General features: G+C 42.4%; 1 protein-coding gene across 2 annotated transcripts; it reads right to left on the minus strand.

Annotated features, from left to right (window-relative positions):
- Positions 1–391: 391 nt before the first annotated feature.
- LOC106582141 (gastrin-releasing peptide receptor) lies at positions 392–25,996 on the minus strand. Of its 2 annotated transcripts, none has more exons than XM_045704843.1 (3): positions 25,810–25,996; positions 2,255–2,600; positions 392–2,116 (listed from the first exon to the last, which is right to left on the minus strand). In XM_045704843.1, the coding sequence occupies exons 1-3, from the start codon at positions 25,839–25,841 to the stop codon at positions 1,727–1,729; spliced, it is 768 nt and encodes a 255-aa protein (XP_045560799.1). In that variant the 5' UTR covers positions 25,842–25,996; the 3' UTR covers positions 392–1,726. The 2 variants fall into 2 exon arrangements, with proteins under 2 accessions (XP_045560799.1, XP_014020389.1); XM_014164914.2 differs by lacking the exon at positions 25,810–25,996 and adding an exon at positions 9,473–9,879.
- Positions 25,997–26,362: the final 366 nt, after the last annotated feature.

Consider the following 26,362-nt stretch of genomic DNA (forward strand, 5'->3'; position numbering starts at 1 on the left):
TTATAGCAAAAATACTGTACTTAACTAACTCCTTTCGTCTTTGGTTCTAGCTTGTTTAGCCTAACATGTGTGATGAGTGAGTGTTTTTTCAGAAAATTAAGTCCTATGTTAAAACCCATGTTTCACTTTAAGCACCTGCCCCACCAAAGGTCTGTGCATGGCCCTGAATCCAGTCCTAAGGGAGGATGTCCTGCATGCAGAATAAAGGCAATGGTTAGAATGGTGAATACTGCATGTTCACTGGAGGGACATGCTAGGTGCCGAGGAAGAGGACAGGACAGCGGTGCAGCACATTGAAACACCGCACACCACCATCTTGTAATCCTTTAATCAACACTAAACATAATAATATACAGTGTAAAACACATTTTTACTGCAAAAAAAATATAGCCACTTAATTGTAACACAATAAAAACTTTGGCCATGAACAAGACAGCGCATAAACTTGTTCTATAAAGAAACAAATTAGGCCATTTGAGAGACCAGAAAATGCTCAAACAACAACAGAATGTTCCATTAATCCATGGATAATTACTTTTTATGTTTATCAAACACTGGGAAACATATGTATCACTTTGGACAACATAGAACTATTCTTGGACACATACTCCCCTACATATTTATTTGGACAGTGAAGCTGAAACTTTTAATTTGGCTCTATACTCCAGCATTTTTGATTTTAGATCAAATATTTTATGAGGCGACAGTACAGAATGTCATTTTTTATTTGAGGGTATTTTCATACATATCTGTTTTACTGTTTAGAAATGAAAGCACTTTATGTTTCTAGTCCCCCCATTAGAGGGTATCATAAGTATTTGGGCAAATGCACTTATAGTGTATTACATTTAGTCTTTGGTCCAATATTCCTAGCACGCAATGAACTACATCAAGCTTGTGACTACAAACTTGTTAGATGCATTTGCAGTTTGTTTTGCTTGTGTTTCGGATTATGTTGTGCCCAATAGAAATGAATGGTAAATAATGTATTTGGTCATTTTAACATTCGACCTAAACAGATCCTGTACTCTGATCTGTACAATGAACTGTATACAGATATTTACATCTCCTCTTCCACCAATGCTGATATGTCTATGTGTTGAGATGTATATGGGTATGTAGATAGAACATTTCCAAGCCTTTGAGGCAGGGGTGACTACTCCTGGGCAACTGTTCTTGAGGAAATTGATCCTTCAATGTCGGCTACAGTATTTATCAAAGCACCAAAGTTGTTGGTCTTTTACATCAGCTGGAGTTATCCCTACAGAACTGTCCTTTAGGGGTCGAAGTGTGTACACATTGGCAGCTGGCACTGTAGGTGGCACTGTACATTCATACTGTAGGTGTCTGTTTCTCTCACTCGTCATTACCAACTCATCATTTACACCTGGTTGGGTTGTCATGGATCAATTCGGTTCCAATGAGTAACGAGAATAGAACTGCATCTCCAGAGGACAGAGTCCAGTTCTGCCACATTGGTTTACATACGTAGCAGCTGTTAAGATTATACATTCTAAATTTAAAATAAACACTGATTTGTATCAATCATGGATCATCGGATGCATATAGCCCAGCATATCAACCATAGAATTAGAATGATGTATGATGCTGCAATATCAACACTGGGATATACAACACAGACCCACTATATGGGTTACAGTCATAAATGATGTTCCTTGCAGTGTCAGTGGTGGAATGGGACATTTACAAGTCTGGAGCATCATCGCTACACACAGCCTTCCTGACAAACATGAGCCCCGTGGCTGATGTTATCCAGTGAGTGATTGGTGCTCTTGACCGAAGTCAGTCGCATGTTGATCCGCCCCGTGCCCTGAGCGTTACACCTGATTGGTGGGTGGCAGCAGCAGCGGAGCTGCTTGTTGAACTGCTTGTGGAAGCTGTTGCTGAGCAGGTAGAGGGCGAATGGGTTGATGCAGGAGTTGATGAAGGCCAGGACGCGGGCACACACACTGGCAATGAAGTGACCCAGGGACGTGTCCACCTGGCCGTAGTGGTAGGAGCGGTACAGGTAGATCACATGACTTGGGAGCCAGCACACAGCGAACAGAATCACAAACACCAGCACTGTCTTAGCCAGACGCTTCCTAGACTCAATCTGTGGGGATGGTAGAGAGAGCATGATTCAGTTTGAATTCCAAAGGATTAAAATACACACATATTTAATTGACCTATTCCCCATGTCTCATTAAATGATAAACACCTAATCGTCCAGTGTCCAGACACATTCACAAACCTGTTTCTGGATATGTAAGTGTGCCTCCACGGGTATGTCTGAGGCGCTCCGGATCAGGCTGCGTGCGATGAAGCAGTAGTACACAGAGATAATGATGAGTGGAATGATGTAGAAGATGAGGAAGAAGGCCATGGAGTGGATCTTAGGGTGCAGTTCCCCAGCGTTGGGGTAGGGGGCACATGTCACAAAGGTGTCATCGGTCTGGCCGATGTTAAAGGTGTGAAGATCGGAGAAGATGGCCTCAGGAATGGCCAGGGTCATGGAGAACAGCCAGATGGCTGCTGCTCGGAAGCAGATCTTATCTGTGGACCTCTGAATGTCCATGGGTTTGACAATGGCCTTGTACCTGGGATGAGAAGAACATTCAAATTCACTGATGCTACATTTTATTACGTTTAGCAAATGCTTAGTCATTTAGCAGACTTTTTTAAGGATCCTTTATCATTAAAGAAACAAGTGGCTCAAATGGATCAGGATGAAAAAAGCGAGAGAATTCACTGAAAGCAGCAGGTGTTGGTTAATGGAGTTTGATCATATCTATAATGAGAGAATACGCACACAACATACATAAGGGTACTTCAGGAACATCAAAGAGTGCTAGAAATTTATGAAATTTGGTCATTCGTGAACAGAAATGAACAACTCTCCTAAGAAAACATATATTCCCTGAATCAAAGTCCATTGATTATATGGCACATCAAAGCTCTGATAATAATTATTCAACTTTAATAACAGGTGGTGTGTGACGAATGTAAAAGTAATAGCTATCTGCCCAGATTGGTTACATTATTGATATTTCCCTGAAATGATGGTGTTTTTAAAAGCATGGGCATGGCAGGGAACTGCAGTGACAGATATGTTTTAATGTGTAATGTATTGAGTGGGTTGTCTGGGTCTGTGTTCAATAAGAAATTAAGAAACAGAATTGACTTCTCTGGTGGCTATTTAACCTATATACTGTAGGCCAGTCTGATCTGTCGGCACTTCACTAAAGGAACATTCACGCTCTCTCTCTCAGCTCTGACTAATACCCTTAGTATAACCCTCTTAACTCTTTTCAAGGTTCCAATAGACTCCGCGATATGATGTAGGTGCACAAAGTATACAACATAGTGGGTCAATTTCCACAACAACTAAGAGCGTTGAAGTGCGAGGCTTAACGTCTCAGCTGTTTTGGTCCCATACCTATAACGCTCTAACAGCGTGAAGATAGCCCATGCACATCTGCAGCTACTGTTGCCGTGTTTATTAATGTCGGAAACTCGGGACCTCCAAGTTAAAAATGAACCTAAGTTATTTGCCTATATCTTCCTATTGGTTGATTCTGATACCTCCCTAGTCGGAAACTCAGGATCCGACTCTTCCACCTAGGTTAGCAAATCGGAAATGTCAGAGTTTCTGACATGTCCTGAACGCGGCATATGTGTGACTGTGAAGTCTGTCATCTCTTTTATGTTTGTTCCTTATATAATGACAAACCGGGCGTAGGTTTAACTACTTTTAATGAACATATGCTTCAGCTAGAAAACTCCATGTTTAGCCATGCAAGGCATTCTTCAACCACCCACCTAGCCTGCTGGGTAACGTAGTCTAAATGTTATTAACGCATAACAACACATCTTCTTTCCTTTAAAAGAAAACAAATTTTCTATGTAACTACACATGTCACATCACATCTGTTTACTCAACCTGCATAACATGCAATTTTCAATAACACACATTTCTTTCCCCCAAAAAACATTCTTACAATTTTTTTGTTTGTTTAATTCTACTAAATATAGTCTGTCCAACAATACTCTATTGTGGCTCTATTTCTTTTCACATATACCAAACATTCAGTCCAGGTGCCCCTTTTTTGTATTTTTTTTTAGCAATTCTCAATAAGCCTTTCAGGGGGCTCTGACAGTCCTTTTTGGTCGTTCTGCTGAAGTGCTTCCTGAAACAGTTGGACAGCGTTCATTGTCGGTCAGGGTGTTCTGACTGAATTGTCCATTTCTAAACGCATTTGATGCTTCAGCAGTATCCTCCTGATGATCCTCAGTCCCTTGAGTGAATGGCTGAAGCCTTTGATCCACTCTGTTTCGTCTCAGTTGTGATCCATACTCCGTTTGGATCACATAGGATCACGGTGCAACGTCTCTCTGCGCACACACCCTTGCTGCATCCAGGTTCCTGTAGTGATGTCTCGGAGTCGTACATGATCTCCAGGTTTCAGTTCAGGTAAGTGTCTTGCACTTTTGTCGTGTCGCTGTTTTTGTTTGTCTTTCTGTTTTTCCTTCGCGAGTTTGACTTTGTGAGCACCTCTGTGTGTTAGCAAGTCCTCATGGATGGGTAGGTTGGTTCTGATGCGACGTCCCATCAACATTTGTGCAGGTGAAAGTCCGTTCTGCAGCGGTGCGCTGCAGTAGATCATCAGATTTTTTAGGAAATCCTCCTTTCCATCGTGTGCCTTTTTCATCAGACCTTTGACAATTTTGACTGATCTCTCTGCTAAGCCGTTGGACCTTGGGTAGTTGGGGCTGGAAGTGTTGTGTCAGAATCCCCAGTCGTTAGCAAACGATCGGAATTCGTAACTTGAGAACTGCGGGCCATTGTCCGAGTACAGTTCAGACGCAACCCCATGTCTTGCAAAGACTGATTTCAGGTAGGTGATTACAGCTTTGCTGGAGGTAGTTGGCAGTGTTGCTACTTCAGGGTAGTTTGAGTAGTAGTCGGTAACAACAATGTGACTCAAAAAGGTCAACTCCAACTTTGTAGTAGGGTCTGTTGGGTACTGGATGAGGCATTAGCGGCTCTGCTTGCTGCTTTGGCCTGTAGGTCAAACACAGTTCACATGAAGCAGTGGTCTGGCTGATTTCCTGGTTCATTCTTGGCCAGTACATTACTTCTCGTGCTCGTCGTTTGCATTTTTCCTCACCCAAGTGGCCCTCGTGTATTTTCTGTAGCATTTCTTTGTGTAGTGTCATGGGAATGACAATCTTGTTGCCTTTGAACACTATGTCATCCACAATGGTGAGCTCTGCTCTGCACATCCAGTAATCCTGTATTCTCCTTGGACAGTTGTTTTTCTGTGCGGGCCATCCTAACAGTGTTGTTTCTTTCAACTCTGTCATTGTTTGGTCACCTGCGGTCTCGCTTTTGATCTGCTCCATTCTCTCAGAAGACACAGGAAGTGATGCTACGATAATGTCGACGTAGGCCTGAATCTCAGTGTTTTTCTGTGTGTCGAAGCTCTCCTTCTTGTCGACTGCTCGAGAAAGAGTGTCGGTGGCGAACATGAACTTTCCCGGGGTATAGATCATCTTCACATCATACTTTTGCAGTCTGATCAAGATTCTCTGGATTCTCATTGGACAATCATTCAGTGGCTTAGACATGATTGACACCAATGGTTTGTGGTTGGTTTCTACTTCGAAGTATCGTCCGTAGACGTATTGGTGAAACCTTTCGCAAGCATATGTGCTCGACAGTAGTTCTTTCTCTATTTGTGCATACCTTGTCTCTGCGCCTGTCAAGGCTCTGGACGCATAAGCGACGGATAGCCATGTGTTGTCATGCTGTTGCAGAAGAACTACTCCCAGGCCAAACTGTGACGTGTCTGCAGAAATCCTTGTGCTTTTCTCTGGATCATAGAACCTGAGCACTGGCTCTTCTGTGATTGTCTTCTTTAGGTTTTTGAAGCAGTTTTCCTGTTCATGGGACCATTCCCATTCATTTTTCTGTTCCAGAAGACATCTGAGTGGAGCGGACTGTGCTGACAGCTGAGGTATGAACTTTGCAAGGTAGGTGATCATGCCCATGAAGCGTCTCACATTGTCCTTGTTCTTCGGGCGCTCCATGTTGTTGATGGCTGATGTTTTCCTTGGGTCTGGTTTGACTCCGTCCTCTGAAAGTACGTCTCCCACGGAGGTAAGTGTTTTCACACCAAACTTGCATTTGTCCTTGTTTAGTTTTAGGTTGACTTTCCGTGTCAGGTCCAGCACTTGTCTCACTCTCGCATCATGTTCTTCTTTTGTGGACCCCCAGACGATGATGTCATCCATCATAGTCTCCACTCCTGGAATATGCTCGAAGATCATGTGGATTGTCTTGTGGTAGACCTCTGGCGCTGAGAGAATCCCATATGGTAGACGAAAAAATCTGTACCAGCCCTCAGGTGTGTTGAATGTGCATAGCCTTGAGCTTGCATCATCTAGCTTCATTAGCCAGAATCCTGATGAGGCATCAAGCTTACTGAACCACTTTGCTCCAGCAAACTGCGACATTATCTCTTCTCTGGTTGGCAACTTGAAATGCTCTCTCTTGATTGCTTTGTTGAGATCTCTCGGGTCTAGACATATCCTGAGATCACCGTTCTTTTTCACCACAATAACCAGTGAGCTTACCCAGTCTGTAGGTTCATCCATTTTTGTGATGACGTCCATCTTTTCCATGCGTCCGAGTTCCTTTTTGGGCTTTTTCCTCAGTGCAAATGGAACTTTTCTGCATGCATGCACAACTGGAGTAATTTTGTCATCAGTACATATTTTGTGTTCTCCTGGTAAACATCCAAGACCCTCAAACACATCCTCATACTCAGCCAGTAGTGATTCTTGGTCATTTTCAGTCTGTGATGTCACCACATACACTCTTTTCAACAAATTGAGCTTTTCACATGCATTGATTCCTAGAATAAGCTGTACACTCTTTTCCACAATCAGCAGCTGTGCTCTGAACTGTTTTCCTTTGTGCTGTAAAGTTACTATGCAGCTACCTTTGACTGGTACGTTCTCCCCAGTATAAACAGTAACCTTAATTTTCACCGGGTGTATTTTGCTCTTCACCTTCAGTGTTTTGTAGTCATCCAGCGACAACAGGTTTACCTGTGCTCCAGTATCAAGCTTGAATGGTATTATAGTTTCATTCACAGTCAATGGCACAATCCATTCAGCATTTACTGCATTGCATATTTCCACAGAATCAACAAAGAATTCTTCCATCTCCTCGACTGTGTGAACCTTTTTCTTTGTAGCCTCATCTTTGCAGCATTTTGAGAAATGATTATTTTTCCCACAGTTGTTACATGATTTGCCATATGCAGGGCATTTTTTTTGGCTTGTAGATAAATCCACATTTTTCACGTAGTGTTTTGATTTGTCTCTTTTGCTTGTTTTTGTTTTGTAAGGTGTTGTGTGTGGTGCTCCTCTCTTTTTATTGCATACACTGACGTCTCATCCCTGCACAGCTCTTTAGCTTGTGCTCTGGTGGTTTCTGCTGCTGACACATATTCACTGCTTTATCCAAAGTTAAATCTTGCTCACGCAGCAATCTCTCCTTGAGTCCATTATTAAGTATGCCACAGACTATCCTGTCTTTCATTAGTGAGTCTTCAGATTTTCTAATTCACACGTTTTGCCCAGTGTGTTCAGCTCAGCCAAATACTGGTCAAAACTGACTCCCTGTTTCTGATCATGAGAGAAAAACATGTATCTCTCAGACGTTCTGGCTTGGTACAAAGTACTCCTCAAATTTAGACATTAGCACAGTCAATGTTAAGTTTGCCTCGTCTTGCTGAAAGCTATTGTAAATGTCCAATGCATCCTCTCCAATAACATGCAGAAAAATGGAAGCTTTCAATTTGTCATCATCTCCCCCTGCACCACTGGCTGCTAGGTAGATATTGAATCTCTGCTTGAAACGTTTCCAATTGTCAGCTAGATTGCCTGTTAACTGCATAGGAGTAGGAGGACTAACTCTGCAAAAGGAGTAACTCTGCAAATTTCCGCGACGAGAATTGAACATTCCCCAAGTCAAGTGACGTGAGTAGTCGAAGAGGAGCGAGGACAACGAGCCGCAGCAGCAAAGAGCGAGGCTGCATTGGAGAACTTGACTTGTGGTAGAATGTTACATTTTCGTCGCGGAAATTTGCAGAGTTACTCCTTTCTTTTCTCTGTCTCGTCATAGCGACTACCAATCTGACACCGTGTTATGTTTGTTCCTTATATAATGACAAACCGGGGCGTAGGTTTAACTACTTTTAATGAACATATACTTCACCTAGAAAACTCTATGTTTAGCCATGCAAGGCATTCTTCAACCACCCGCCTAGCCTGCTGGGTAACGTAGTCTAAATGTTATTAACACATAACAACACAATCTCGCTCATCGCAATATCTGCCGTGTTTAGTAGTTTTTTTGAGTCTACCTGTAATATGTAACTCTGATGGAGAAAGAACCCTGCAGAACAGAGACAGAGGAGATGATAACAGTGGAATAGAATAGAACAGAGCACAGTATAGCAGGCAGCTCAACAGTCAAACCCATTTAGTGTACTGTCCTCTTCACCAAAGGCAAAAACTGTTTTCTTTACCTCCTGATGGCAATTCTGATGTTCTGTGTGGCCTGACAAGACACTTGCTAAGAGCCAAAAGTGTCAATTTAAGGACAATTTCTGACATTATATATTTATTAGTGCAATCAATGCCACAAATGGTGCCACATCTCGGGGTCCTGAGTGGTGCAGCGGTCTAAGGCACCGCATCTCAGTGCTAGTGGTGTCACTACAGACACTCTGGTTCGATTCCAGGCTTTATCACAACTGGCCGTGATTGGGAGTCCCATTGGGCGACGCACAATTGGCCCAGAGTTGTTCGGGTTTGCCTGGTGTAGGCCGTCATTGTAAATAAGAATTTGTACTTGCCTGGTTAACATAACATATATATCATATATTTTGTTTCTGTTGTCATCAGAAACAGCTAGGAAAACATAATTTTCAGGAGTGAATTGAAATAAATAGAAAAGGAAACTGTTGGACTTCAATAACACCGAATGAATTTCTCATGCATAAACTGGATCCATTTTTATATTATGTGGGGTTATTTTCTGCAGTGAAAATAATCTGCAACCAGGTTGAGCATGTACTGTAATCATTACATACCTGCCTGCTCATGCTACCATGCCAAAGTATAGTTTGAGTATAGTTAGAGCGTTGGGCCAGTAACCAAAAGGTTGCTGAATCGAATCCCCCAGTTGACAAGGTAAACATCTGTCGTTCTGCCCCTGAACAAGGCAGTTAACCCAGTGTTCCCTGGTAGGCCATCATTGTAAATAAGAATTTGTTCTTAACTGACTTGCCTAGTTAAATAAAGGTTACTTGTTTACGTACAAATGTATGTATAGGTAAAAAAAAAAAAAAAACAGTGATCGAGAAAACAACACATTCAATGATACAACCCTTACCTATCTGCAGAGAGCGCAGTGAGTGTGAAAACAGAAACCCCGACGGAGGTGAGTTGGATGAAAGGGATGAGTTTGCATCCCACCCGGCCGAAGAGCCACTCGTCAGCGAGGTACCGACTTGCGTCCACCGGAGCGCACGTGACAAGCAGCAGAAGGTCACCGAGCGAGAGGCTGGACATTAATAGGTTGGGCACCGTCCGCATGGATTTAACGGCGATAAACGTTCTCATGAGCGTGACGTTACCGATAATTCCAATAATGATTAGAAGTCCGTAAACGGTGGCGATAACGATACCGGGCAGCCAAATGTAGTGCTCCTGGACCCCTGTGTCGATACCGGATGCCCGCGACAAGTTAAACATCAATATGTTCTCGGGGTTTAAAATGAAGGAGTCCTCCAAAGACATAGTTGGTGTCTTTCTTGAAAGTTTGTAAAAAAATATTCTTAAAGTAGCCCTTGCAATGGCTTCCTGTTAAATTAAATGGTGTGGCTCATAATTGTATTGTATTACCAAAATCAATTATGCATAGCCTAATAACCATCATAAAAAGCTTATTTTTATGATGCCGTTTGACACACTGCTAGCCAATGTTGAGGGTTCTCTCATCACCCCTCATTGTACATTGATTCAGAGTCAATGTGAGATTGGCCATCTGGGGGGGTTATAAATTCACTGATGGCATGCGTCACTCGCTCCCTGCCCCATTTGGTGGAAGTCACAGTTGCTGTCGGTGCCGTTTAAGATTAGGGAAGACGATTTTTTTTTATGAGCATGGCTTTATTTCTATTACAGCATATTGGGTGACAGTCATTCATATTCCATTCAATGTAACATCAATAGGTTTAGGCCAGTGGTGGAAAAAGTACCCAATGGTCATACTTGAGAAAAAGTAAAGATACCATAGTAGAAAATGACTCAAGTAGCAGTAAAAGTCACCCAGTAAAATACTACTTGAGTAAAAGTCTAAAAGTGTTTGGTTTTAAATATACTTAAGTATCAAAAGTAAATGTATTTGCTAAAATGTACTTAAGTATCAAAAGTACAAATATAAATCATTTCACATTCCTTATATTAAGCAAACCAGATGGCACGATTTTCTTGTTTTTTTTATTTATGGATAGCCAGGGGCACACTCCAACACTCAAATATAATTTACAAATGAAGCATTTGTGTTATTAAGTGAGTCCGCCAGATCAGATGCAGTAGAGATGACCAGGGATGTTCTCTTGATACATGTGCGAATTGGACCAGTTCTTGTCCTGCTAAGCATTCGAAATGTAACAAATACTGTTGGGTGTCAGGGAAAATGTATGGAGTAAAAAGTACATTGTTTTCTTTAGTAATGTAGTGAAGTAAAATTAAAAGTTTACATACACCTTAGCCAAATACATTTAAACTCAGTTTTTCACAATTCCTGACATTTAATCCTAGTAAAAATGCCCTGTCTTAGGTCAGTTAGGATCACCACTTTATTTTCTAAATGTGAAATGTCAGAATAATAGTAGAGAGAATGATTTATTTCAGCCTTTATTTCTTTCATCACATTCCCAGTGGGTCAGAAGTTTACATACACTCAATTAGTGTTTGGTAGCATTGCCTTTAAATTGTTTAACTTGGGTCAAATGTTTTGAGTAGCCTTCCACAAGCTTCCCACAATAAGTTGGGTGAATTTCGGCCCATTCCTCCTGACAGAGCTGGTGTAACTGAGTCAGGTTTGTAGGCCTCCTTGCTCGCACATGCTTTTTCAGTTCTGCCCCCAAATTTTCTATAGGATTGAGGTCAGGGCTTTGTGATGGCCAATCCAATACATTGACTTTGTTGTCCTTATGCCATTTTGCCACAACTTTGGAAGTATGCTTGGGGTCATTGTCCATTTGGAAGACCCATTTGCGACCAAGCTTTAACTTCCTGACTGATGTCTTAAGATGTTGCTTCAATATATCCACATAATTCTCCTCCCTCATGATGCCATCTATTTTGTGACGTGCACCAGTCCCTCCTGATGCAAAGCACCCCCACAACATGATGCTGCCACCCCCGTGCTTCACAGCTGGGATAGTGTTCTTCGGCTTGTAAGCCTCCCCCTTTTTCCTCCTTGTGCGGGCAAGGAGGCCTACAAACCTGACTCAGTTACACCAGCTCTGTCGGGCAGAATGGGCCAAAATTCATCCAACTTATTGTGGGAAGCTTGTGGAAGGCTACCCGAAACGTTTGACCCAAGTTAATTCAACAATTTAAATGCAATGCTACTAAATACTAATTGAGTGTATGTAAACATCTGACCCACTGGGAATGTGATGAAAGAAATAAAAGCTGAAATAAATAATTCTCTCTACTATATTCTGACATTTCACATTCTTAAAATAAAGTGGTGATCCTAACAGACAGGGAATGTTTACTAGGATTAAATGTCAGGAATTGTGAAAAACTGAGTTTAAATGTATTTGGCTTAGGTGTATGTAAACTTCTGACTTCAACTGTACAATAAATAGCCTGAGTGTGAATTGTATTATTATGCATACTGGATGGACTGGTTAACTTAAACTACGCTCCAACATTTATATCCATGAGTCTGGGAGAGAACGTTTAGCCCTAGGCGATGCTGTTGGTTCATTGATTGTGCAGGGCGGCTTACAGTTAGCCTACAATTAGCGCATTTGTATTTGATTTTGAATAGCCTAGTAATGTGGAATGTTTAATATTTTCATAATTAATTGGTTGACACATTACCTTTAGCTATACAGAATATCTCACCACCATGTAGTTTCCATCTCCTCCTCTCTTTCCCTTATTCCTTTCTGGAGCGCGCAGACATGCTGTCAACAATTTCAAATATGTTTCGTTGCGAAAACATGTTACTATCGATGTTCCCGAACGGATTGCACTTGGTTTCCCAAATAAAGCACTGGGTAGCTGCAGGAACAAGGGAGGAGAGCCCATGGCATACAGAGTTTAGGCGGAATATCACGTCGGGCAGCGAGTGCATGCTCCTCAAACAGTGCTTGATGCGTGGAGTGAAATAAGTGTTCTTATATTTATTTTTCAGCTGCTCATATTTAAGCACATGCTCCTCTATAAAACCGAAGTAGTTTTAATATTTTTTAATATTATTATATTTATTTATTGTTATATTATATTTATATTTTTTTCTAATATTTTTTACATATTAGTAAAGACAAGATTAAATTGAAAATAGTCTGACGTGAAAATATGATCACTTGATGAGAGAATAGCTGTGCAGCCTGAGGCAAGGAACAGAGCACAAGCTTTTTTTTGCTACTTTCTCAAATCATCAAAAGCCTATAGTCACCATGTAGCCCATATATGTTTTGATTTCTAAGACATTCTGAGGTTTGTATTATTCACAACTAAAGTTGCCAAATAACGCTCAACAACAGAAATAGCTGATTGTCGAGTTGCGGCTGTCAGTGAGAAACATCTAAAATAGCCCTAGGCATAGGCTTTGACAATATTACAAAATTCACTCAGGATAAACACAAAAGTCACATATCTTACGAATGATCCTTTCACATTATTTAGGCGTAAAGTGTTGTGTAGTTTATTCCCATTAGTTGGCTACACCAGGACTAATCTCTTGACACTAGCGGAGAGCATCAGCCAAATCCCTGCTGAGTGCGCATATTAACTGTCTTCATTGGGTGAGTCAGTGCCACTGGAAAGTTTAGGGCAAAAATGTTATCCTCCAGTCTAGATGGACGTCATATTGTTCAATATGTGTTTCCTATTTTCGTAGGCCTAGATGGTTACATTCAAGACGAGGTCGTTTTGATCTCAGTCTGTCAGTGTCAGTCAGTGTTAGCAGGCTAGCCTAGGCCTACCCTGTCATTTTTGTAGTAGCCTCCCACTGGGCACGCACTGGTTGAATCAACATTGTATCCACGTAATTTCAATGAAATTACATTGTACCAACGTGGAATAGCTCGTTGAATTGACGTCTGTGCCCAGTGGGCTATTAAATATTCTCATGAGTGTCGTAGAATTGCATGAAATGTGTTTATAAAAGGCACACTTTTTTACCGGATCCTTCTTAAAAAGACATTCTCTAGTTTGGGCTGAGCCGCTTATGATGTTGTGTCTTTCATTATGTTTGTTTACTGTCGGACTTTACTGTTTACTGTTTTGTCAGCGAAGTTTTTGTTAACAGTTGTAACTTGCTTGTGTAGTTGCGCTGCCTACTTGGCAATAGGTCTAACTAATAACAGGCTTGTTGGACAAGGGACATATGTGGCGTTTCTTGGTCACGTCATGTGTTCTTTTTTAAACGATGCAATGTTATTGCAGCGACTTTCACTTGATATGTTGGGGTATTTTTGCTGGAAAATGTTGGCCTTAGGTCCAGACAATTTCTGCTTACGCCTCTGATGGACAGACAGAGGTACACTCAGACATAATTTACAAACGCAGTATATGTGTTTAGTGAGTCCGCCAGATCAGAGGCAGTAGGGATAACAACGCGTTATATTGATAGGTGCGTGAATTGGACCATATTTTTGCTGTCCTGCCTGAGCATTCGAAATGTAACGAGTACTTTTTGGTTTCAGGGAAAATGTATTGGAGTAAAAAGTATATATTTTCTTTAGGAATGTAGTGTAGTAAATGTAAAAGTAGTCCAAAATATAAAAAGTAAAGTACAGATACCCCCCCAAAAAACGACTTAAATAGTACTTTAAAGCATTTTTACATAATTGCTTCACACCACTGTTTTCATACAACATCAATGAATATGTGATCTCTTGAGTCATTATTATGCTTAAGATAGCAACTGGTACAGTTGAGTTATGTCATTTGAGTTATGTCACACAGTTTGCTAATGCTTCCCTGTTTTATTTTGTGTTATTGAGAAATGTATTACTGAGGAAATGGCTTGCTGTGTGAGAGTGAGTGTGACCAGAGGAGACTCTTCAAGCCTTTTTGATGGTCAGCCATAGAATCTGACAGTTCTATGCTATCAAAGCAAAAGTGTCATGTGTTGGCGTCATGTGATCAATGGCACTTGATATTGCAAATGCTAATCTGTAAATGGATCCAGTGGGCCTGATATCAGCTGATGTACGAAGGGCTATATAAATACTGTAGCGACCCGCACAGACAGTTGTGGGTTATGTGTTAGGCTACTAGTGGGTTGTGTCGTACTTACCAGTGTTCGCGGGGTCATGCCAATCAACCTGCTATCTGCCAATCACGGGATTGCCGGGAATGTTCGGATACCGGGCAGCCTGGTGGTTGGCGGAGTGGCGTGAAGGGGGTTGGGCAGGGGGATGGAGCATTGGAAGTTAAGACCGGGTTTAGCCATTGTTCTCTCTCTTACGTCTGGGCTTCACAAGAGAAGGTCACGGTTGGTTTGTAGGGTACCTTTCATTTATTTGGCGTGGGCTACGGCCAAACAGTAGCCTGTGTTAAGTTGGTTAATAAACCGTCCATTCGTTAACTCCATCCTCGGTCTGGACAATTGTTCCTTCATGATCTAGTCAGGTCATTACAATACATTTGATTTTGATTTACATTTACATTTAAGTCATTTAGCAGACGCTCTTATCCAGAGCGACTTACAAAATGGTGCATTCACCTTATGATATCCAGTGGAACAACCACTTTACAATAGTGCATCTAAATATTTTAAGGGGTGGGGGGGGTTAGAAGGATTACTTTATCCTATCCTAGGTATTCCTTAAAGAGGTGGGGTTTCAGGTGTCTCCGGAAGGTGGTGATTGACTCCGCTGTCCTGGCGTCGTGAGGGAGCTTGTTCCACCATTGGGGTGCCAGAGCAGCGAACAGTTTTGACTGGGCTGAGCGGGAACTGTGCTTCCTCAGAGGTAGGGGGGCCAGCAGGCCAGTGGTGGATGAACGCAGTGCCCTTGTTTGGGTGTAGGGCCTGATCAGAGCCTGAAGGTATGGAGGTGCCGTTCCCTTCACAGCTCCGTAGGCAATCACCATGGTCTTGTAGCGGATGCGAGCTTCAACTGGAAGCCAGTGGAGAGAGCGGAGGAGCGGGGTGACGTGAGAGAACTTGGGAAGGTTGATCACCAGACGGGCTGCGGCGTTCTGGATGAGTTGTAGGGGTTTAATGGCACAGGCAGGGAGCCCAGCCAACAGCGAGTTGCAGTAATCCAGACGGGAGATGACAAGTGCCTGGATTAGGACCTGCGCCGCTTCCTGTGTGAGGCAGGGTCGTACTCTGCGAATGTTGTAGAGCATGAACCTACAGGATCGGGTCACCGCCTTGATGTTAGTGGAGAACGACAGGGTGTTGTCCAGGATCACGCCAAGGTTCTTAGCACTCTGGGAGGAGGACACAAGGGAGTTGTCAACCGTGATGGCGAGATCATGGAACGGGCAGTCCTTCCCCGGGAGGAAGAGCAGCTCCGTCTTGCCGAGGTTCAGCTTGAGCTGGTGATCTGTCATCCACACTGATATGTCTGACAGACATGCAGAGATGCGATTCGCCGCCTGGTTATCAGAAGGGGGAAAGGAGAAGATTAATTGTGTGTCGTCTGCATAGCAATGATAGGAGAGACCATGTGAGGATATGACAGAGCCAAGTGACTTGGTGTATAGCGAGAATAGGAGAGGGCCTAGAACAGAGCCCTGGGGGACACCAGTGGTGAGAGCGCATGGTGCGGAGACAGATTCTCGCCACGCCACCTGGTAGGAGCGACCTGTCAGGTAGGACGCAATCCAAGCGTGGGCCGCGCCGGAGATGCCCAACTCGGAGAGGGTGGAGAGGAGGATCTGATGGTTCACAGTATCAAAGGCAGCAGATAGGTCTAGAAGTATGAGAGCAGAGGAGAGAGAGTTAGCTTTAGCAGTGCGGAGAGCCTCCGTGACACAGAGAAGAGCAGTCTCAGTTGAATGCCCAGTCTTGAAACCTGACTGATTAGGGTCAAGAAGGTCATTCTGAGAGAGATAGCAGGAGAGCTGGCCAAGGACGGCACGTTCAAGAGTTTTGGAGAGAAAAGAAAGAAGGGATACTGGTCTGTAGTTGTTGACATCGGAGGGATCGAGTGTAGGTTTTTTTCAGAAGGGGTGCAACTCTCGCTCTCTTGAAGACGGAAGGGACGTAGCCAGCGGTCAAGGATGAGTTGATGAGCGAGGTGAGGAAGGGGAGAAGGTCTCCGGAAATGGTCTGGAGAAGAGAGGAGGGGATAGGGTCAAGTGGGCAGGTTGTTGGGCGGCCGGCCGTCACAAGACGCGAGATTTCATCTGGAGAGAGAGGGGAGAAAGAGGTCAAAGCACAGGGTAGGGCAGTGTGAGCAGGACCAGCGGTGTCGTTTGACTTAGCAAACGAGGATCGGATATCGTCAACCTTCTTTTCAAAATGGTTGACGAAGTCATCCGCAGAGAGGGAGGAGGGGGGGGGAGGGGGAGGAGGATTCAGGAGGGAGGAGAAGGTAGCAAAGAGCTTCCTAGGGTTAGAGGCAGATTTGATTTGTTGCTATTGTAACAGTGTAGGTTCCGGTCTCTCTTCGCCCCAACCCGGGCTCGAACCAGGGACCCTTGCGCACATCAACAACTGACCCCCACAAAGCATCGTTACCCATCGCGCCACAAAAGCCGCGGCCCTTGCAACGCAAGGGGAACAACCACTTCAGGTCTCAGAGCGAGTGACGTCACTGATTGAAACGCTATTAGCGCGCACCACCGCTAACTAACTAGCCATTTCACATCGGTTACACTATGTACTATTCGTTGGTAGTGAACGAATGAACAGTAGTATTAATTAAGAGCTCAGCCTCAAATTACAAAACAATATTGAATGGAATATTCTGAATGGTCTCTCTCTCTCTCTCTCTCTCTCTCTGTTTGCGGGGACGCCGCCAGGCCAACGGGGACGCCGCCAGGCCAATAAAGAAGACTGCTCCCGAACCACCTGACTCCAACCCCACCCCACACAAGGAGCCAGTTAATGACACACCATACGATGTGGCCAATGACATGACATACAATGTGGCCAATGACACGGCATACACCACGTCCAATGACACAATGAACTATGACATGTCCAAAGACACAATTTACTAAGTGTTGAGCGAGATGAATGGCAGCTCGAGCCACAGTCTGTCCAGCAATGCATAAAGAGCCATGATTGGTTGTGTGAATGGTCAGGAGTTTTCCGGTGTGTTATATGGTCAATTTCCCACTGCCAAGGGCTGTTCTATACCACAAACCTGCAAGGTACCTTATTGCTATTAGAAACTGGTTACCAACATAATTAGAGCAGGAAAAATAAATGTTTTGTCATACCTGTGGTATACAGTCTGATATACCACAACTGAAAAATACCACAACTGAAAAAACGTTACAGAATGTCTGGTCAGAACAAGGATAAGGCGGATGTCCGGGTTTAATGGAAGATGTCCACATTCACACACACACACACACACACACTCATGGTTCAGATAACTGAGAATCATGTCCAGTGAGAACTGACATTGACTATGTGTTCTGAAGGGAAAGAGGAGAAAGAAAACATAGGCTATAGCACTGCTAGAATATGAATGACATGGCTGTATAAGCTAACACAGGTAAGTATATAACAACAAGGGCTATTCACTACAGCAGGCATAAGGCCTAGTCACATGGCAATAGACTAAACAGCCAATTGGACTTGTACACATGAAACTTAGGCAAATGTTCTCAAATAAACATTACAGTAATATTGAAATGTATACATAATATAATTACAATGAGCATGAGTGACATATATAGAATAGAAAATAGCCTGGCACCATAAATGAGCAATGCTAATAAATTGCTAAAAGTCATGCTAAAATGCTAACGGTAGTGCTAACTAGGGATGCACGATATATCGTGAACATATTGAAATCGGCCGATATTAGCTAAAAATGCCAACATCGGTATCGGCCGATGTCTAGTTTAATGCTCGATGTGCAAAACCGATGTCAAAGCATACCTATATAATGAAGGTACATGACGTAATGATGCCACGTAAAATTTTGCGCTATACATGCAACACAGCATTCCTAAACTAGCCCACAATGTATGCTGCGTGGATCGAGCAGTCAATATTTCAGCGAGACAAATCAAAGGTGAAATCCATTTAAGCCAAGACAATGGATTGCATTGCCCTTGACAATTAACCATTCTCTGTCGTGGGTGATGTTGGCTTTTGCCGACTGGTCGAGCACCGGTTAACACTACCAAGTGCGCTATTTTTTCGATGTTGCCCTACCGGAGTTACACAGTAATCGCATCACTGTTATTAGCTTGAAGACATGCATACTATGGAACGCTGTTTGAGTCTTTGCGTGTCAAAAAAGATATGGCACTGTCAAAGCTGTACAAAGTAGTCAGCTAACAAGCAAACTCCGGCCACGAACGATGTGTTTACAATACCGCGTTGGTAATAAAGCATCATTTGTTCGACCGCAACTTCTGGGGTAGCTAGCTTTAGCTTGGTACCTAGCTAGCACCAATACAACCAACCTGAACACAATGACCAGTAAAAACTGCAGTCATTTTCATTATTCTTAGCAATGATTTAGCAATCCTTGTAAGATTTAGCTAGGTTGACACTTGTTGTTCGCCTATTGAATTTGAACATTATAAGCAGCCAGCTAGCTTCATCTGGCTAATGAGTCTCGACCGGAACTAGCTTCGACTGGGAAAATTTGTTTTGAATGGTCATCCAACTCGGAATTCCAAGTCAGGAACTCTGGCATCTTTTTAGAGCTCCGACTTTCCGACCTGAAGATCACTGACGTCATGATTTGACCTCGTTTTTTTTCAGAGTTCCTAGTTGTCTTGAAAGCTCCATAATTGCTTGCATGATATCACATGCTGACTACACCACCTGCGTCGCGTGCGCAAGCATTACAAAATAAATGTAGATGTACATATTATTCAATAATTGCACCCACACTGCTCGCACGCGTCAACAATGTCTACGTAGCCAGACAATAAAATATAACTTAGTTCTAAGTCCCGCCTCTCCCATCTCCTCATTGGTTTTTAGGAGCATCAAATCAAATTTTATTGGCCACATACACATGGTAAGCAGTTGTTATTGCAAGTGTGCTTGTGCATCTTGTTCTGACAGTGCAGCAATATCTAACAAATAATCTAACAATTCCACAACACCTACCTAATACACACATCTAAGTAAAGGAATGGAATAAAAATATATCCATATAAATATATGGATGAGCGTTGACCGAGCGGCATAGGCAAGATGCAATAGATGATATAAAATACAGTATATACATATGAGATGAGTAATGCAAGATATGTATACATGATTAAAGTGGCATTATTAAAGTGACTAGTGATCCATTTATTAAAGTGGCCAATGATTTCAAGTCTGTATGTAGGCAGCAGCCTCTCTGTGTTAGTGATGGCTGTTTAAAAGTTTCAGGTAAAATAATAACCCAATGTTTATATCCCATGACAAATTAGCTAGCAACAGCAAGCTAGCTAGCTACATTTCCATAAATGTTTCATGCTTTTCGACCTATCCTCAAATTAATATAGTTGGTTCAGAGTTTGTTTTGATATTTCAACCTGCGTGTCCTGATCGTGTCTGGTGTGGGAGGACAAAATGAACATGTGCGTGATCGGTCTGGTCCAAATCAAATCCAATTTTATTTGTCACATGCGCCAAATACAACAGGTGTAGACCTTACCGTGAAATGCTTACTTACAAGCCCTTAACCAACAATGCAGTTGAAGAAATAGTGTTAAGAAAAAATGTACTAAATAAACTGAAGTAAAAAAAAAGAAGTAACACAAGATATTTATATAACAATAACGGGGCTATATACAAAAGGTACCGGTACCGAGTCAATGTGTGGTGGTAAAAGGTTAGTCGAGGTAATTTGTAAAGTGACTATGCATAGATAATAAACAGCGAGTAGCAGCAGTGTAAAATCAAAGGGGGGAGGTCAATGTAAATAGTCCGGGTGGTTAATTGATTTATTGTTCAGCATTCTTATGGCTTGGGGGTAGAAGCTGTTAAGGAGCCTTTTGGTCCTAGACTTGGCGCTCCTGTACCGCTTGCCGTGCAGGTAGCAGAGAGAAAAGTCTATGACTTTGGTGACTGGAGTCTTTGACAATTTTTGGGCCTTCCTCTGACACCGCCTAGTATATAGGTCCTGAATGTCAGGAAGTTTGGCCCCAGTGATGTACTGGGCCATACGCACTACCCTCTGTAGCACCTTACGGTCAGATGCCGAGCAGTTGCCATACCAGGTGGTGATGCAGCCGGTCAGGATGCTCTGAATGGTGCATCTGTAGAACTTTTTGAGGATCTGGGGACCCATGCCAAATCTTTTCAGTCTCCTGAGGGGGGAAAAGGTGTTGTTGTGCCCTCTTCATTGGTGATGTGGACACATGTCACTCACAAACTTGATGTTCTTAAGGAGACAGTGTTCAATTTTCAATGTACTGTATCTCAATAGGAAAATAGTGCTTTTACACTATGTGGAAACCTAATATTCCACAAATGACTGTAATTTCAATGACAGGTATTTATATCAACATTTTAGCTTTTTATAATAAACAATGTGTTTAAAGATGCACTATGCAGAAATCGCTCCACCATTTCCTGGTTTCCTAATTTCAGTTTGTGACTAAACAAGCAAGTATGGTGTAGAGAATCCTTGTATCGTCTAAACCGCTATGAAATATATTTTCCATAACCAAAAATATTGTATTTTCAGCTGTTTCAAGCTGGTGTACAAAACCAAATGTAAAAGATGCAAAAATGTAATTTAAGAACGGGAAGCATAGCAATAGTGCACATAGAACAGATCTACCACTTCTTAGAACTGCTTTCAATGAGAATGACAGATCTATAACTCACATTTCTATGTTCATTGGGTCTGGTCGCCCAAAAAGTTACATATTGCAGCTTTAAAGGGTTATTAGTTTCTAGGGCACAGCATGTGCTTCAAAAGTAGCTAGAATTCATATAGGCCCAATATAGGCTTTATATCAATAAATATACAAATCTGCTTTCTTGTGATCCTACATGTTATGTTGTGTTCCTAATTGTTTTGCTACCAAAGATATTTTATTAATTTACAACCCTGGTGACTGATCTATAAGCCAGCACTAGTGTATATGTAAAGAGACTCATCTTTTACTGCCTACACGGAGCCCTGCCAATCCAACACGACTGGTCTGCCAACGTAACCGTCCGAGGGGGCTACAACAGACTTCTTCCAACGCGACGTCCTCCCTAAGGCCCTTCTGCTAGCCTGCTAGCCCCGGCCCACTAGCTGTCTGAATCGCCGTGTCTCCAGCTCGCCTAGCCTCCCACTGGTCCCTATGATCATTCGGCTATTCATGCCTCTCCCTAATGTCAATATGTCTTGTCCATTGCTGTTTTGGTTAGTGATTATTGTCTTATTTCACTGTAGAGACTCCAGCCCTGCTCAATATGCCTTAGCTAGCCCTTTTGTTCCACCTCCCACACATGCGGTGACATCACCTGGTCTAAATGATGTCTCTAGAGAAAAAACCTCTCTCATCGTCACTCAATGCCTAGGTTTACCTCCACTGTATTCACATCCTACCATACCCTTGTTTGTACATTATGCCTTGAATCTATTCTTCCGCGCCCAGAAACCTGTTCCTTTTACTCTCTGTTCCAAATGCCCTAGGCGACCAGTTCTTATAGCCTTTAGCCGTACCCTTATCCTACTCCTCCTCTGTTCCTCTGGTGATGTAGAGGTTAATCCAGGGCCTGCAGCGCCTAGCTCCACTTCCATTCCCCAATCACTCTCATTTGTTGACTTCTGTAACCGTAAAAGCCTTGATTTCATGCATGTTAACATTAGAAGCCTCCTCCCTAAGTTTGTTTTATTCACTGCTTTAGCACACTCTGCCAACCAGATGTCCTTGCCGTGTCTGAATCATGGCTTAGGAAGGCCACCAAAAATCCAGACATTTCCGTCCCTAACTATAACATTTTCCGACAAGATAGAACTACCAAAGGGGGCGGAGTTGCAATATACTACAGAGACAGCCTGCAGAGCTCTGTCATACTATCCAGGTCTGTGCCCTCTGGGGAGGGTGTGGCTCAGTTGGTAGAGCATGGTGTTTGCAATGTGTTTGCAACGCCAGGGTTGTGGGTTCGATTCCCACTGGGGACCAGTACGGAGAAAAAATGTATGAAATGTATCCGTTCTGGATAAGAGCGTCTGCTAAATGACTAAAATGTAAAAAAATGTGCCCAAACAATTCAAGCTTCTAATTCTAAAAATCCACCTTTCCAGAAACAAGTCTCTCACTGTTGCTGCTTATTATAGACCACCTTCTGCCCCCAGCTGTGCCCTAGACATCATATGTGAATTGATTGCCCCATCTATCTTCAGAGCTTGTACTGTTAGGTGACCTAAACTGAGACATGCTTAACACCCCAGCCATCCTACAATCTAAGATGCCCTCAATCTCACACAAATTATCGAAGAACCTACCAGGTACAACCCCAAATCTGTAAACACGGGCACCCTCATAGATATCATCCTAACCAACTTGCCCTCTAAATACACCTCTGCTGTTTTCAACCAGGATCTCAGCGATCACTGCCTCATTGCCTGCGTCCGTAATGGGTCTGCATCACTACTCTGGACGGTTCTGACTTAGAATATGTGGACAACTACAAATACCTAGGTGTCTGGTTAGACTGTAAACTCTCCTTCCAGACTCACATTAAGCATCTCCAATCCAAAATGAAATCTAGAATCGGCTTCCTATTTCGCAACAAAGCATCCTTCACTCATGCTGACTATCCTACCAATCCTTGACTTCAGCGATGTCATTTATAAAATAGCCTCCAACACTCTACTCAGCAAATTGGATGCAGTCTATCAAAGTGCCATCTGTTTTGTCACCAAAGCCCCATATACTACCCACCATGCGACCTGTATGCTCTCGTTGGCTGGCCCTCACTTCATATTCGTCGCCAAACCCACTGGCTCCAGGTCATCTATAAGTCTTTGCTAGGTAAAGCCCCGCCTTCTCTCAGCTCAATGGTTACCATAGCACGCGTTCCAGCAGGTATATTTCACTTCTCACCCCCAAAGTCTATTCCTTCTTTGGCCGCCTTTCCTTACAGTTCTCTGCTGCCAATGACTGGAATGAATTGCAAAAATCACTGAAGCTGGAGACTCATATCTCCCTCACTAACTTTAAGCATCAACTGTCAGAGCAGCTCACAGATCACTGCACCTGTACATAGCCCATCCAACTACCTCACCCCCATATTGTTATTATAATTTTTTTGCTCCTTTGCACCCCAGTATCTCTACTTGCACATTCATCTTCTGCACATCTATCACTCCAGTGTTTAATTACTAAATTGTAATTACTTCGCCACTACGGCCTATTTATTGCCTTACCTCCCTAATCTTACCTCATTTGCACACACTGTATATAGATTTTTTTATTCTATTGTGCTATTGACTGTACGTTTGTTTATTCCATGTGTAACTCTGCGTTGTTGCTTGTGTCGCACTGCTTTGCTTTACCTTGGCCAGGTCGCAGTTGTAAATGAGAACTTGTTCTCAACTGGCCCACCTGGTTAAATAAAGGTGAAATAAATCAAATATATATCTCTTATTAAACACATAACTGTATGTACTGAACCCACCGCATGACCACGGCCACCGACAGACTCTGTCTCACACCTTTGCACGTTTATGAAAGATTTCTGTCACTTTGGTTCAACTTTGTAACTAAGCGCAGCAGTCTGCAGCAGCTGTTGTTGTTGATGTTGCCACAGTGAGATACTTTGATTGGATGTGTATTGTGCCATTGTGTCTCGGAGTCTCTTTGGCCACTTCAATTCTGGTGTTTTATTACATATGGTAATCTAGACACAGACTTGCACAATATCTATTTGAAAAGTGTTAAATATTTGGAGTGGTGAGAAGAGTCTTTGCTTAGCTTGAACCTTAAATGTATTAATGTGTTGGAATGTTGTATGTTTCTTTTATAGGTTTCTTTTTTTACACTAGCGTTTCTTTTGCAATGCTGTTGCACAGGGCTTGACGGAATTTAGTATCACATGAATGCTCCATATAGTTTGTATTAAAAATACAAACAGTCTTTGAAGCCAAACAGAATGTAATAAAAATAATCAAAATCTAAATAACACCCATATTGTGAATCAATCTCACAGAGATATTAAAAGTGGTATTTTAAAGATGGAATTCAAACAATATGTGAATTAATTGTATATTTATATGTGACTTATCGAGTAATTGTGTTTTGTGTGTTATAATATAATCGGACCATGTATACGGAATTATACTGACCCCTAGTGGCACAATACAGAAACTGACTGTGTAAATCTCAGCCATTAACCAAAAAAATATGACAGAAAGATGTAGTAGCCTTGACTGTGGCCCTGATGTAAGCAGACGTGACTATGAATCCTTGAGAGCATTCAGTGTTGTAGGAGAGATGAAGGAATCCGTTTTTTCTTTATCCCTTCGTTTCCAACTCGATTACAAACTCCCTTCCCTTTCAAATGTTCACCATTTGACTTTTTCCTATCAAGTATATTTCATTCACACACTGGGTTACTTCAACTGCATAATACTGTAAACTCGCTAGCTATGCTGGTTTTTGACAGATGCTCAGTCCAGTTGATTTGATCACACCCAGTAAATTAGCTAGCTGCTAAACTGATCATTTCCCCACAACAACATGCATTAATATGACATAATTTAGCTGACAAATGTTTACAAGAAGGTCTATATTATCTTGTCAGTTTCATCTGACTACTCAAATACTAATGGATGGTCTATATAACACTGTCCGGCGTTGAACCGGGCAGATGCACGCACGTTTTCGGACGAAATCTCAAATCAAACAGTAATCGGCCCCGCTCTGTCATATTGTCAACAAGGCAGCATGGCGCATCATCCAGAAAAATACAGCATCTCTTTTCCATGAAATAAATGTTTGAATTTTCTAAATAGTTTACATTGGGAAGGCAGATAAAGCGTTTTCATCCAAAGCAATCACTTGTGCATGTGAAAAATCTGAATCGTATTTATCACTCCACGTGCTTATTCACGTCACTTTTGTTTTGAGTCTTCGCGGTCGGTCAGAGCTGGGCACCTGGCTCACACCCGTGAGGCAGCCCGGTTCCTAAACCAACACAATCACTTTTCTCCCGAATCAAACTCCTCACACTGGGGTAATCCGTGCCAAATAAACGAACCCCCTCAAGTACTCAGTTGTGACGTTTTCGAAACAGCATCTATGCAGTACATGCAAATGTTAGCTAGCTAACTGGGCTAAATGCTATGAAGTCTGATATATATAGCTAAATGCTAAATCTACCTTCTCTCCGGAATTGTACTCCACCATTTCATTTAAAAGTAAGAATGTCTTATTTATACAAGGCCTTTTTGCCGATCCTGCTGTTATTCCTGTTTAGCTGTCAACGAGATGGAGATTATCAAAGGCAGAAATACATATATATTTTTTTATAGCTAAACCACACCCAACGTGAACAAATGAGTCATAGAGGGCAAAACAAGCAAGGAGGTGGGCGAGCTAGCGATATCCTATTGGCCCGTTCTAGCACATATCTGCATATTCTCATTAGGGAACGCATACTCTGTGAAGTAGTGCAATAACTAAATTCGCCTTTGCACTCCTTCTGAACAACGCTATTTTTTACAACTTTGGCAAAGGGTAAAGTGTACAAAACTTAGTCCACTCTGTTCATAACATAGTGTAGTTTTGGGAACAGAAAACTGTATTAAGATCAAATGTTCAATCGAGAAAATGTGCAGAATGTCGGCCAAAATCCATCTCATTCCATCGTCTCCCATTGCCGGCACTGGGCTTCTCACTACCATATTTGGGTAACGTCAAGCGGATGCTTCAC

The sequence above is a fragment of the Salmo salar genome, chromosome ssa21, assembly GCF_905237065.1.
Source record: "Salmo salar chromosome ssa21, Ssal_v3.1, whole genome shotgun sequence".
Classification (NCBI taxonomy): Eukaryota; Metazoa; Chordata; class Actinopteri; order Salmoniformes; family Salmonidae; genus Salmo; species Salmo salar.